Source organism: Xiphophorus couchianus, chromosome 8 (genome assembly GCF_001444195.1).
Source record: "Xiphophorus couchianus chromosome 8, X_couchianus-1.0, whole genome shotgun sequence".
Classification (NCBI taxonomy): Eukaryota; Metazoa; Chordata; class Actinopteri; order Cyprinodontiformes; family Poeciliidae; genus Xiphophorus; species Xiphophorus couchianus.
In genome coordinates, this window is record NC_040235.1 from 5,816,927 (window position 1) to 5,832,371 (window position 15,445).

Below are 15,445 nucleotides of genomic sequence, written 5' to 3' on the forward strand. Positions count from 1 at the left end.
ATTCACTTAATGTATTGCCTGAATTTTATTTGAAAAAGTAATGCATATTATTAATACTTAAATACAAAGGTGTGTTAAGGACATTATATACAGAAAAAGTTACTTTCCACCAAAAATCTATTTTTCTAGAAAAAAGGAAATTTCTTAGTTTACAAGTTGCAAATTTTAGACTTTTGAATCTCAAAATTTCCAAAAGTTAAACATTTGACTCTCTTCCACTCCCACAAAATGTATATAAAAAAAAAACATTTCAAAATTATGTGTGAAGTTTAATCTTTTAATGACTTTTTGCAAAAGAAATTTAATACAAATACAAACTCTTGTGCGTTTTGTGAGTCACATTAAGACAACAGAACTTTAATTTCAGTTTAATAAATGTTATTCGGAAATATTTTCAAAACTCGATCTTGTGTAACAAATTCAATTCCACTTAAGTATTGCTATAATAAATTTAGTCTTCTAAAAGGGGATGAAGAGTCAAATTGTTGGAATTTAATCCTGGCTACTGTTTTGGGTTTTTTTTTTTATCCACCAATGTTTCTTACAGAAATCCCAATTTTTAACACATTAAGCATTTTCTTAACATGAGTTTTTAAACATGTTTTATACATAACAGTAACCACTTACTTTTTAAAAATCAAAACTACTTTTAAGCAGAAAACAATTAAACATCAGTGACCTAATAAGATGTGAAACCGCCCCACCTAGTGGAGATGTAAGGTAATGACAATCAGATTTCTGGAGGTTTGATATGGAATATTAAGCAGAAGACAAAAAAGAAAAGCAATGTCTGGCTAAATCAGTTTGATGTTCTGAAACACTTAAGTGCAACAAAAAAGCAAAAAAAAAAAAAAAAAAGCAAAAAAATTAAGGAATAATGTTTCACTGTATGTTGATATATTCTGTCTGGATTTTATTTTTCTGTTAATATATTAAGGCCAAATAGTGTTTCTGGGAAATTGGAGTAGACAATGTTTACTTAAAGATGCTAAAAACCAAATCCAAAAAAAACATGGTGTGCAGGTAGTATATTACCATCTGTACATCATCTACATGACACCCTTCCTTATCTAACACCAGAGAAGTACATCAGTCTGGAAATGCATCGAAAGCCACCAGTTTGCATAATTAATAAACACATTCACAGTAATGCCATTAGTTCTTTATCGGTAACAAAAACCTCACTGTACTTCTGAATAGTAATGTTCAATAACAATTTCCTTGCTCATGAAGACTGAATAAAATTGATGCTGTATTCAAATTCAACAGCCGTGATTCAAATCTTGGATACCTTAAAATAAGTCAATCTAATGTATTCACTTTCAACTCAGAAGTACATTGAAGTATGATTATCCAGGATATTTAGCGTTGCGATAAACTTTGATTGTTGTGCCTGGGATGTTTAATGTCTTGCCTCGTGTCAAACATTATCTCTAGAAAACTTTGAATAAACGTCAGACGTTAAACATCCCAGATGCAATAAACAGTCAATAGTATTAAACAATAAGGATAACATTAAGCATTTGAGATAAAATTTAAAACTGGGGACAAAGACAAAGTCCCCAAATGTCAGGGATAATGTCCTGATGTTTACAGTCGTCCCTTTTTCTGTCTCATCTCAAAGGTTTTACTTTTCCCTTTTTCTTAATTTTAACTCAACAGACTTAGAAAATCCCTGTAAAAAAATAAAAATAAAAATTCAAAGTGGTTATGCACCTCGCAGGAAATGAAGGGAACCAGGACGGATGGATGAAGGGGGCCAGGCTGGATTCAGATGTAGTTTACCGGGTCATCTGGATCTGAAGTAGCATCGCATCTGTTCAGCTGTTAATTCCCTGTTTTCTTCTCTCGGATCTTCCAGCAGCAGAATGTCGCTGTGTCCCTCTTCCGGCCTCCATCGGCTCAGTGTGACGGAGCGACTCAAACTGAACAGGTTTAGCAATTTTTAGGCTGATCTCAAATCTTCTCCAGCAGCGGTGCTTCAGATGGGCAAGCTGAACAGGTCGGCTCACTGATTGCATCGAGCTGCTGAAGGACATGATGAAACTTTCCCACTGCAACAGAACAAAATAAAAAGGAGAAAGATAAGAAGGAAGCTGCTGAGTGGAGGAATGGAGGGGAGAAATGGTATTCTGATCCCAACAGGAAGTGAACTGATAACTGAAATCAAAAGGTGTTTAAAGTCAGCCCGTCACAATAAGCAATAAATTAAAATGAGGTCAATAACTGCCATTTGCAGGATTTATCATGTTACTACCAAAATCTGGATCAATATACAGTAGTCAGGCTGCTGTTTTGGTCTCAACTAGACACTTTTTGTGAAGGACAATTTTGTTTCCAGAATAATTTTGTTTTTATGTTTAAAATGTCCTCCAATTCCTGTGTGTAATGTTCTTTAGAATAAAAATCTGAGACTGTATTCTTGCATTATTATGCTATTGTCATTAGTTTAAAATGGTATTCAAAGAACATTTATTTGTTGCGATAACTTTTAGGTCAATTTATCATCCAGCAAAATTTGTTATGTTGAAGAATGGACAATAAACTGACCTAGAAGTTAAATAAACAAATATATTGTTTTGATACCATTTAAAAACCAACAACAGGAATAGAATAATAATGCAATAATATATTCTCAAATGTTAAATTCTATTGAAGTTTTAACACTGAATCTGGAAGACATTTTAAATAACCAAAATAAATAAACCACAAATACAATGAATGATGGGGAAAAAAAAAAAAAAGGTTTAGTTGAGACCAAATTGAAGACTTCAACCAATTCTCGGTAAAAACACAAACAATAAATCATGTGGAAATTGAGTTTATTTAATTTGTAATGCAATTAACTGATTTATTGTGACAGGACAACTAGTTTTCTCCAACTGGGAATCATCCTAAAACCATATAGGCCGATAGGACACTGGGGGAAACCCTGACTTCCCTCTATATCTAGTTCTAAGCAGTAACTGTCTGTCTCTGGGCTGCTCTTGGTCCGATCCCTCCCCTAGGAGCCGTTTTCTCCAGTGGACCGACCCAAACAGAGGCATGTCTGTCGGCTCCTAGGATCTCTGGGACCCTCAAACCCCTCCACCACGATAAGGTGGCAGCCCACGGAGGGGAAAAACAAGACAGAAGCAGTTACCAACTGCTCTGGGTGAGGCCTGAAGGAGGCGCTCGTGTATGGACTGGTACTCTGACTGGCTGCGGTTCCTTCCTGCATGAGTGCTTTGGCTGACATGATGCTGCCATCACCCAGCTGTTCTCCCTCTCCTGCTGTTAACTTTTCACTTCCAAGAACGTGTAAAGTTCTCCTGACCAGCTGACCTGTTGTTGCGTCTCTGCTCCGTCTTCCCTCGGCTCCAGTCGGTCGTGGCAGACGGTAGTTGGCACCGAGCCCGGTTCTAGTTCTGCTGGAGGTCTCTTCCTGCTGGAGGGGAGTTCTTCCTCTCCATGGTCGCTACATGCATGCTCTGTACGAGGGGTTGCTGTAAAGTCAGTGGCTCAACACAAGCAATCTGCTGCGGGCCCCTACTGGTGAGGAGGAGGAAACGCTGTAAGCCAGTGACTCCATGCAGTCTGTTGGGTTTCCTTTGGTACAAACTTTTAAACTACTTTATTAACTGAACTTGAAGCATTAATGACTAGGATCAAGTGGAATTTATGAATTGGAACAATTTTGTAACATGCCTTGACAACACTGCTGTGAATCAACGTTAAAGGGTTTAAACAGTTTTTGTTTTGGTGGTTGAGGTTTTAAACAGTTTTTGTTTTGGTGGTTGAGGTTTTAAACAGTTTTTGTTTTGGTGGTTGAGGTTTTAAACAGTTTTTGTTTTGGTGGTTGAGGTTTTAAACAGTTTTTGTTTTGGTGGTTGAGGTTTTAAACAGTTTTTGTTTTGGTGGTTGAGGTTTTAAACAGTTTTTGTATTAGTTGTTGGTGGGGCATATTTGTTGGTTTAAGAGTTTAATTTTATGTAGTGTCAATTCACAACAAATGTCATCTCAATACACTTTGGAATAATTTTAATGCAGTCAATTATATTCCAATTGCTATTAATTAAATGTATAATAAATTCAGTTAATTATTAAAGTAGTTTAAAAGTTTGTACCAAAGGAAACCCAGCAGACTGCATGGAGTCAATGACTTACAGCATTTACTCCTCCTCACCAGTAGGGGCCGACAGCAAATGGCTTGTGTTGAGTCACTGACTGAACACCAGCCCCTTGTACGGAGCATGCGTGCAGCGACTATGGAGAGGAAGAACTCCCCTCCGACAGGAAGAGACCTCCAGCAGAACCAGAACCGGGCTCGGTACCAACAGCCATATGCTACGACCGACTGGAGCTGAGGGAAGACGGAGCAGAGACACAACAACGGGTCAGCTGGTCAGGAGAACCTAACACGTTCAAGGAAGTGAGAAGTTAACAGCAGGAGAGGGAGAACGGCTGTGTGATGGCAGCATCATGTCAGCCCATGCCGTCATCCAAAAAGGAACCACAGCCAATCAAAACGCCAGACCAGCTTCTGTGGAGAGAAAAAACAGAATAAAGTTAACATTTCAAATAAATAATGTAGTAGCAACAGACATCAGCAGCATAACATAAATCAGGATAACCTAAACTATTCTAAGCCTTCACAATGCCATAATGCAAGAACACAATCCCAAAGATCAATAAACATTAAAGTGTAACATTTAAGACAGAAACATTTTAAATATCTAAAATAAAACAAACAAAATGAATTATAAAGTCTAAACAAAATTGTCCAAAACAAAAAAACAACCAAAAAACAAAAACAAACTAAAAACAGGATGTTGTGGGGCGATGAAGGCCTTTTCCGTCAAAGGGGGATGAAGAGAGCGAAGAAGGGTGAAAACAAGATAATCCAAAAGGATTCCTGAAGGACAAAAGAACAGGAAGATGACAAGACAGGTGCATGTTTCATGTCAAACCCTTTAACTCAGAATGAAAAACACTTCAAAAATTCACACGGATATAGGTTTGTTGTAAATGAATATTTTAGCAAGTATTGTATCGATTATTCTTATGAATAATCAGATAAAAAAAACGTAATACTGGTAACCAGTGTCACTTTCGGATATTAACATCAGTCCAATTTTCATATTTGAGCATCACTAACAATTACTTGTCTGTAGTGTAGAAAATTAACCTGTAACCATAGCTCACCAAGTTAACCTTAAGTTGTAAAAAAGTCTGAAATTATATTCAATTTAAAAGACGCAGACTCTAATACATTTATAAAAAAATATCTATACTCAAGCTTTCAGTTCAGAGAACTTAGATGAACTCTTACTTTACCCAGTGATTCTGTGTTCATGTCAGCGACGGGATTAGACATCTTTGTTCGTCACAAGCAGAAACATCTGTGTACCTCCACAATGCGCTCCGCCATCCATTTGTTGAGATCGAGATTAAATGAAATTTATCTTCTGAACCAGCCGTGAGGGAGGAGCTCGTTGAAGAGAAAGACTGCCGTACTCCAGGCATTGCGCTAGTTAATTTAAGGATGCTTATTGATCCTCTGAGAATGATTAAACCCAGACATAGTCATTAATAAATAAGATCCTCCTGGACCAAACTTGAAAAATGGATATTATGCTGCCAACAATTGGCATTTGTCAACAATTCATAAGGAGAGTTGTGCAACACAAATAATCACCTTTGATCACAAACCAGAGAATAATCTGTACAGTTTAAATCTGCTTGCTGTACCCAAAATCAGAACAACTGCCTTTTGTGGAGCCTACCATAGTTTTCCAGCATTGCCGAGATCTGTAATCGGTGATGTACCAAAGAACACCTACCTTTTGTGTAACCTAGTGGGTTTTCCAGCGTCACCAAGATGTTCAATCATTGTTTTACCAAAGAAAACACAGCTTTCATGTAGCCTGGCATATATTTCCAGCATCGCCAAGATCTGTAATAGGTGATGTACCAAAGAATACCTACCTTTTGTGTAACCTAGTGGGTTTTCCAGCATCACCAAGATGTTCAATCATTGTTTTACCAAAGAAAACACAGCTTTCATGTAGCCTGGCATATTTTTCCAGCATCTCCTTGCTGTAACCTTAAAGTCTTTCCCAAAAACATTGCCACTCCACCAACTGGTTAACTTAATTACATATAAATAAGCTTCCGCCATTCCTAATATTGAGAATCCAAACTGTGACAGTCTAAAAGAAAACCTTCCCTTTAACAGAAAGACTTTCCAAGGCTTCCCTTCAACAGAAAGACCTTTCAAAATAAAGTTGCCACTGCAATAAATATAAATTGCTTAAAATTAAAAGTAAGCTTAAGCTAATCCTCATATTGAGGATCCAAGTAAAGACAGTGGAAAAGAAAAGCTTCCCTTTAGCAGGAAGACTTTCCAAGGCTTCCTTTTAACAGAAAGGCATTTCAAAATAAAGTTGCCACTGCACCAATTTAAATTGCTTAAAATTAAAAGTAAGCATAAGTTGCTCCTTATATTGAGGATCAAGTGGAGACAGTGGAAAAGAAAAGCTTCCCTCTAACAGGAAGACTTTCCAAGGCTTCCCTTTAACAGAAAGGCATTTCAAAATAAAGTTTCCACTGCACCAACATAAATTGATTAAATTAAAAGTTAGCTTAAGCTAATCCTCATATTGATGATCAAGTAAAGCTTCCCTTTAACAGAAAGACCTTTCAAAATAAAGTTGCCACTGCAATAAATATAAATTGCTTAAAATTAAAAGTAAGCTTAAGCTAATCTTCATATTGAGGATCAAGTAAAGACAGTGGAAAAGAAAAGCTTCCCTTTAACAGGAAGACTTTCCAGGGCTTCCCTTTAACAGGAGGACCTTTCAAAATAAAGTTGCCACTGCACCAACATAAGTTGATTAAATTAAAAGTAAACCTAAGCTAATCCTCATATTGAGGATCAAGTGGAGACAGTGGAAAAGAAAAGCTTCCCTTTAACAGGAAGACTTTCCAAGGCTTCCATTCAACAGAAAGACCTTTCAAAATAAAGTTTCCACTGCACCAACATAAATTGATTAAATTAAAAGTTAGCTTAAGCTAATCCTCATATTGAGGATCAAGTAAAGACAGTGGAAAAGAAAAGCTTCCCTTTAACAGAAAGACTTTCCAAGGCTTCCCTTTAACAGAAACACCTTTCAAAATAAAGTTGCCACTGCAGCAATTTAAATTGCTTAAAATTAAACGTAAGCTTAAGCTAATCCTCATATTGAGGATCAAGTGGAGACAGGCTAAAAGAAAAGCTTCCCTTTAGCACGAAGACTTTCCAAGGCTTCCCTTTAACAGGAGGACCTTTCAAAATAAAGTTGCCACTGCAATAAATATAAATTGCTTAAAATTAAAAGTAAGCTTAAGCTAATCCTCATATTGAGGATCAAGTAAAGACAGTGGAAAAGAAAAGCTTCCCTTTAGCAGGAAGACTTTCCGAGGCTTCCTTTTAACAGTGCAGTGGCAACTTTCAAAATAAAGTTGCCACTGCACCAATTTAAATTGCTTAAAATTAAAAGTAAGCTTAAGTTTTTCCTTATATTGAGGATCAAGTGGAGACAGTGGAAAAGAAAAGCTTCCCTCTAACAGGAAGACTTTCCAAGGCTTCCCTTTAACAGAAACACCTTTCAAAATAAAGTTGCCACTGCAGCAATTTCAATTGCTTAAAATTAAACGTAAGCTTAAGCTAATCCTCATATTGAGGATCCAAGTAAAGACAGTGGAAAAGAAAAGCTTCCCTTTAACAGGAAGACTTTCCAGGGCTTCCCTTCAACAGGAGCACCTTTCAAAATAAAGTTGCCACTGCACCAACATAAATTGATTAAATTAAAAGTTAGCTTAAGCTAATCCTCATATTGAGGATCAACTAAAGACAGTGGAAAAGAAAAGCTTCCCTTTAACAGGAAGACTTTCCAAGGCTTCCCTTCAACAGAAAGACCTTTCAAAATAAAGTTGCCACTGCAATAAATATAAATTGCTTAAAATTAAAAGTCAGCTTAAGCTAATCCTAATTTTGAGGATCAAGTGGTGACAGTCTAAAGTAAAACCTTCCCTTAAATGGGAAATGTTACCAAAATGAAAACCTTCCCTTTAACAGGAAGTCTAAATAAAAGCTAACACTGCACCAGTTACTTATTTTTGTCAAACTAAGTAAGCTTAAGAAATGGATTAGGCCAGGGGTGCTCAAGTCCAGGGCTTGAGGGCTACCATCCTGCAACTTACAGAGGCATCCCTGCTCCATCACACCAGAATCCAATGAATGGCCCGTTGCCAGGCCTGTTCATAGCTGGTCCCAGTCTGTTGGAGTAACGATGCGTCTAAAAGTTGCAGGACAGTAACTCTCAATGACTGGACTTGGGCATCCCTGTGTGAACATTACCTCTGTGACCTCCGACCTCCAGCTCCAGGACATCTCTCCGTTGGTGGTTGTCGTCATCCAGAAGAAATGAAATCGCAAAACTCCTAGCGCAAATATAATGTTTGTCACGAAATCTTTGAACGTAAATGAAATTCGTCAAGTTATTTAATTATTAAAGTATGAACCCTGTCTTTGAAATATTTAGATTATATTTGAAACTACATTTTAATTAGATACAAAAAATAAAAAAAAGTATGCATGTTGAAAGGTATTACCTTACTCTTACCCCAAGACTTTAAAATATTAATTCAGTCATAATTATCTTAACACAGCTGTAATTATCAATGTAGCCACATTATATTATCATTAATATTTACTATGCTATGAAGGGGTATTAGTGACATTAAGCCTCAACTTCTCTAAACTGTTTTCGCCAAATCATTGGCAGCCATATTTCTTTTCCCTCTTAACTGTCAACCATGAACTTCAGATTCCAACAAGCTACTTACACCTAACCCTACGGCCATAACTCACAGCAACTGCTTCAAAAAGCAGCACAAAAACCTCAAAACGGAAGGATTTAAAACATTGACTCTCAGCAGAGAGTCAAACCAAACCACCAAGCGGCCTAGCGTAGGCCTTCAACCACAGCGTTAGCATCAGCAGCTAGCATCAAACCCGCAACAGCTCCTACCCTGAGATGCCTTCTGGATCCGCCATCGAACAGTTGCTTGACCTAACCTACCTTTGTTGGGTCGGGCGGATCCCCCGGGCAGCTTGAAGCGGTGCTCAGCTTGATTGTAGATCACCTAAAATATCCATTATCGATTTGCTGTTAGTTCCACACGCCATTTTGTCCTCCTCGGAAAGTTCAGGGACGCCAGTAGCCAAACAAACCGCCGCTGAGACGCCATGGTCGGTCGGCCGCTCCTCTTCTGCTGCTCTGTTTAAACACAAAAAAGTGGCTTCAATAACATAACCAGTGAACAAACAAACAACTTTGAATGATGTTTCCGAAAGATAATTTACCTTATAACAAACGCAGCAACATGGCGCTCCTGCGGCCTACTCGGTCGGTACACCAGCTGATACTCAGCAGGTGGACGCCGAACTATTAGGCCGCATCAACACGGAAAAGATTTCAGTCCGATCCAGAAAAGTCTTCAGTCGTTAGGCTGGGCGTCCAAGCGGATTCGGTGTCTTAGGAAATCAGAAAATATCCCTTTTTTTAAACCGGGTTCCAGAGTGGATGCGTATCAGAACGCTGGTTTCATGCCGCATTGCGGCAAACTGCGGACCGCCTTTTATTTGAAACGGTCACGTGGAAATTCCGTCATAATTCTGTGCATCATGGCGCATGCGCTTCAAGATCATAAAAAAAAAAAACTTCCGTGAGGTTGCCAGATTTGGCGGTTTCCAGCACTTATGTCTATTTGTTTCCAGTTCAAACACAATATAAAACCCGCCCAGGTGCAAAAAACATTCCAGCCTTAATTAGTTCGTTTTAATAAGACTTTTTTGTTTGTCTAGAAAGTCTGATTCGTTTGGGGAGTGCGTATGCAAATTCTAACGTGGACTACAAAGAGGAACTGTGATCCGCCTAAAAATCTAGGTCTGGACCGATTGAACTGAACTCTTATAAGGTATGAAGGCAGTGTGAATGCAAGCTGAGAGGAGTCCGCTCCAAAAGCAGGAAGCTTTCTACAGTGCAGGACGTTCTGGTCAATATATTACTCTCTGCTTTGCGGGTTAACGGAGATGTTGTGTCGGTTGCTACGACAACGAGTCTGAAAGCCGACATAGACAGCGAAGGAAAAAGGGAATATAAATGGTTTAAAGTACATCAGTGACCTGAAAAGGTGGGAAATTGCTCATTCTAGTGGAGATATGTGATAATTATAATCAGATTCCTGGCGGCGTTTGATATGGAATATAAAACAGAAAAAGACAACAAAGTATTTGAGACCAGAAACTGAAGACATATGAGGAAGAAATATAATTTATTTCTATTAGAAACACTGAGTCCCAAGTTTAACTTGGAGCTTAAATGTGTCACATTAAGTTTAAAATAAAGCTTATCTGCAATAATTAATCCCAGCTTGGATTTTCTTTCTCTCTTAATAAAAAAACACCTCCATTTAAAAACAGAATTTTGTGTTTACTCGTGTTGTCTTCTAACTAATATTTAAATTTGTTTGATGTTATAAACATGCAAAGACAATTAAATCTGGAACTTTTTCCACTGTATGTATATGTGATTGGCATATATTGTACTTTTCTGTTTAAAATATAATAAATGTTTAATAAAGGCCAAATAGTATTTCAGAAAAATCTGAGAAGTAAACATAATTTTTGCTTAAAGACGCTCAAAAACAGGAACAACGATTAAAAAAAAGAAAAGAAAACATCATGGAGTTTATTACTGCGCTTACACTCTTCACACCACAAGATGGCGCCCTTTCTTGTCTAACGCCAAAGAAGTAAACCAGACTGGAACTGTAAGTATCGAAGGCCACCAGTTTTTACTTTTAATGTATAATTAGTAAACATATTTGATGCCATTAGCTCTTTATCAATAATAATAATAAAAAAACATTATTTCAGTGTTTTAATAACGCTATAATTTCCTCTGGCATCCATCCAGTTCTCAGTCAGGTATCAAAATAACGACACAAATAAAAATAATTCAGTCCCTGAACGCATCCTATGTCTGCGACTCCTCCGTTATGGTCCGGTAGTGCTGCGGCTGGTTCTCCACCAGCGGAGAGTCCTTTCTGCCGAACAGGGACGGACGCCTCTTCAGGCGCAGGAATTTGCGGGAGGTCACCAGGTCTCCGTAGCCCTGGGAGTGGGAGAAGGCGTAGCTGGAGCGGCGGGTGCTGACGCGCCGTGGAGGCGGCCGGTAAGGAGCCGGAGCCGGCTGTCCCTCCTCCCGAGCCTTATGCCTGACCTGGAGAGATGGCTCAGATTTAGCTTAAATCTAGCTACAAACCTTCTGTTGAGCAAATACTAACAGTGTTCCGCTTCATAGTGCTGAAATTAAGTAAATATTTCAGATAAATCTTGTTCTCAGGGGCTAGCCTTTTTGGGGAATAAAACCGTTATAAATCAAAATGGCGGCCATTTTTCACGATGGTTCAACGGCGTATTAGGGCCATTTTAGATAGGAAAACAAGAAATACATTTCTACCAAAAGATCTCGTAAAAATCGCTTAGGAAAAACTATGAAATCTTTTTTAAAGGGATTTTTTTAAACTTTTGAAATCTTGAACATTTCCTTATTTTTTCTAGAAAATTTCTGAGATTAATCTCAACATTTGTGAGTTTTTTCTAGCAAAATTTTGAGTTTTCACGTTCAAAGATTTCCACCTTTTTTTCTAAATACATTTCAGAGGTTTCTGTTAATTTAAAAACAAAAACATTTACAGCAAATTTTCAACATTTCAAACTCAGAATTAACCTTTATGTTTTTTCTGTAATTCTTTTGAGTTTTAACACAAAAATGTAAATCAAGATTAATTTCAAATTTACTCCAATTATTTCTCTATCCACATTGGGCCTGATAAGTCATCATACAATGGACTCCATGGTTCTCCTGGAAAATACATTTTTGCACTAAAATCATCAATTAGATGAATGCGGCCAAGATGTAGTTAGCAAAGATTTAACTAAATATTGGTGAAGGTGTATTTATATATTTGAGCAGATTGGGAATTACAGAAAATCCACGCATTCCAGTTCTCCTTTTTACAGATTATTGCTCTTATTTTTGCTTTAAACAACCGTTAAAACACATCATATGAATTTAATATGCGTCGATACAGTAAAAAGGCTTCTGGTTTTGGTTCCCCACCTTATCAGTGATGGTGGGATGAAGCAGCATGTGGAGGAATCGATAAGCCACTGTAGGCAGGATGCAGAGAAGACAGGTCAGGAACATCGTCAGCCACACGTTCGGCTGGTTCAAACTGTTCCTCGCTGAGCCTGAAATCCATTTTAAAACAGTTTATTACCACACAAGCAAATTTGGACACATAAAAAATAAAAACAAATTAAGTTTATGCCGTTAAAAGCAGCAGATTATACAAAAGAAAGAATTTAACTTTCAGCCATACATTATTAGTAAAGCCAAAGTCTCAGATTTGGAGGTAATAGTGACACCTAGTGGTTAAAACTATAAACTGTGCATTTCTGTAGCTATCCTACTATAAACTGCTGGAGGCAAACTGACCACTTGCTTTTCCTACTACTCTCCAGTTTGCATAATTTCCTGTTATTAAAAAAATTAACTTTCTATCCTGTGTCAGTTTTTCATCTAACTGCACTGAGTCTGATTTATTCCTGTCAAAAGGGAATTTTTTAAACAGTTTTTTCTAAAGGTGTTGTCAGGGGCGATTCTAGGATCTGACTTTTAGGGGTGCTGAGCCCCCAGTAAGGCTAAGACCCATGAAAAGATATTTGTTGGTGCAGTTTCCTAATTCTAACTGCTTATTTACATACATTCACAAACAAAATTAAGACATGTTGTCAGTAATTCATAGAATAAACAATATTCATTTTACTCAAACATACTGTATACATATAAAGAGTAAAATCAGAGAAACTTTACATTTTTTCCAGAGGCGTATAAACTCAGTTTGAAACAGAATCTCAAGACCTCATCATAGCTGCCAACATCTGCTAACATTAATGAGACACAAACAGCTGTGGAGTGGCACAGTCCTAGTGTGGAAATGAAAATAAAATCTACTTAAAAATATGCATTTCCGGGCATGCCATGGTGGCGTAGGGGTTAGCGCTACCCGTATTTGGAGGCCTTGAGTCCTCGACGTGGACCCGACGACATTTGCCGCATGTCTTCCCCCCTCTCCTTCCCTGTTTCCTGTCAGCCTACTGTCATATAAGGAACACTAGAGCCCACAAAAGACCCCCTGGAGGGGTAAAAAAAAAAAAAAAATGCATTTGAAGAACATTTTACTAAATTCATAGGATTACTAAACCTAAAACCAGTTTATTATCAAGGTAGAAGTTCAGGTTAATGACTATTGAAAATGAGTCCTTAACCTGAACTTGATTTGAAAATCATACTTAGAAATTGCATTACCCTTATTTTTATCTGAATGTTATGCGCCTGTTGGCCTTTTTTTTAAAAATAAGAATGAATGTCCATCTATGGAAAAGTGGACTTTATGAGTCAGGGTTCTAGGGGTGCTAAAGCGCCCCTAGAACTGGGCTAGAATAGCCAGTGGGTGTTATAATTTTAACAATGGAGTTCCACTGGGCACAATTTTTAATCCCATATTTTGTAAATTATTCCTTTGGTTTGTGTCATCAATGTCAATGTATTTATATTTAAAAATCCAGCATTTTTGAGCGTAAGTATAAATTAAAAATCTTACATTTAGGAAATTTAAACCGACTTTCTTTCATTTCTTATAAAACATTTACTAAATTAATACTTAAGTACATTTTATTTTGGAACCAAGTATTAGAAATGAGAAAAAGCTAAATCTACTCACCAATGAAGGGGAAACTGGAGGTGAACATGAAAAAAAGGCCATTGCTGTAAAAAGTAAAAGTGATGGCCAAGTAGGCAGCAATGCTGCCCAACAGAAAGAACTGATTAATCGCTGTCCAGTAATGGGTGTCAAGAAACATCTGGAAAATGGAAAATAAAAAATCAGTTTTTTTACTGAGTTTTCCTTGGTGATATGCTCAACTGTTAGGAATCATGTCAACTGTGCTACTAAAACGTTTAACATCAATTTAGTTTAATTTGAACAAGGTGGGGTGGCCAACTTCACTCAGGCACAGTTACACCAGCATGCATCATTTAAAATATGCTAGAGATTTTTCCATTTTTCCATAACCAAGCATGATGAAATTGGTACAAAGCTATCAAATATATGATAAATGACACTAAGAGCAGAGAACGTCTTACCTGAGCGCTCACCACTACCATCAGGCTGGTTTGCGTCAACATAGCGAAGGACTGATAGTCCGCTACGTCTTTGCCATCGCCCCGGACGGAGTCCTGCATAGCTGCCCATGGGATAAGGAAGAGGACCAGGGAGGTGTAGGTGCTGACTATTAAACATTGGACAAAAGTTCTTTTACTGAAAAACATGTTGAGCTGGCCGGGAGAGTAGAGCTGAGGATATCGGAAACTCCAGCGTTCGTTGACGTCCTGCGAGAGAAAGCAAAAAGAAAAGGTACAACAGTGTAAGCTAAGGGACCGGAGTGGGATATATCTCACCATTACTTTGTCTTTTAAATAAAAAATAACAAGATTCTTTCTACCTGGTCAAAGAGGCCCAAGGCGAGAACTGAGGTAGCAGTATAAACCATATTATACAAGGTGATGAACCAGTCATCATAAACAGTCTGGGACAAGAACCACAAAATGATCAGTCAACATTCACACCAAGTGTGAACTTTCATCATGCAGCTCCAGGACTTTTCACTCACCTGTGCAGAAAAGCCACAGAAGAAACCATACCAGAAGTGAAGAAGGGTATAGCTAAAGTTCTTGTAGAAGAAATATTGCAGGAACTTGCACATGCGAATGTAGGACCAGCGGCCGTGCACCAGCAGGAGGCGCTGGAGGTAACGGAACTGGGCAAAGGAGAAGTCGCTGGAGAGAACAGCTTGCATCCCCTCCTGACCGCTGATGCCCACACCGATATGAGCAGCTAGAAGCAAAACAATGAGATTCTTCACTTGTTTTTCAGTCTGAAGGGTTCCCTGGACCTTTTAAGGCTCTCCCATTGTTCACTCAAAACTGAAGAATTGATTTATGGTTACGTTGTTGAGGGACGTTTTGCACACAAAGAAACAGTCATGGGGAGAGAGACGCATCTTTCTGCAGAGAACTTTTAGCCTTTTGACAATTTTTGCAGTTATTTAGTGAAGAATCAGGCATGTACGTGATTCCTCAAAATTTCTGATTAACAAAACTGATGCAATTTCATCATACAATGGCTTAATTGACAGCTGATATCAACAACACGGGGAGCCAAAGTTGAACAGTCAACGCAAGGTCATGTGGCTGCAGGATGTTAAGGGTGTTTTCCCACCTGATAGTCT

At 38.0% G+C, this 15,445-nt stretch overlaps 2 protein-coding genes across 3 annotated transcripts in view; both read right to left on the reverse strand.

Annotated features, from left to right (window-relative positions):
- Positions 1-15,445, reverse strand: part of LOC114149750 (protein NLRC5-like) — a 1,536,511-nt gene that overhangs the window by 338,658 nt on the left and 1,182,408 nt on the right. The window lies entirely within an intron of this gene.
- LOC114149759 (phospholipid-transporting ATPase ID-like) overlaps positions 10,338-15,445 on the reverse strand; it is a 38,374-nt gene continuing 33,266 nt past the window's right edge. Inside the window, exons 23-28 of one of the 2 annotated variants that reach the window (XM_028025837.1) lie at positions 14,828-15,051; positions 14,660-14,743; positions 14,301-14,546; positions 13,879-14,017; positions 12,213-12,343; positions 10,338-11,309 (exon numbers count right to left, since the gene is read on the reverse strand). In XM_028025837.1, the coding sequence (XP_027881638.1) occupies positions 11,064-11,309; positions 12,213-12,343; positions 13,879-14,017; positions 14,301-14,546; positions 14,660-14,743; positions 14,828-15,051 (1,070 nt within the window). In that variant the 3' untranslated portion in view covers positions 10,338-11,063. The remainder of the gene's footprint in view (positions 11,310-12,212; positions 12,344-13,878; positions 14,018-14,300; positions 14,547-14,659; positions 14,744-14,827; positions 15,052-15,445) is intronic. The other variant, XM_028025836.1, reaches the window with a different exon arrangement.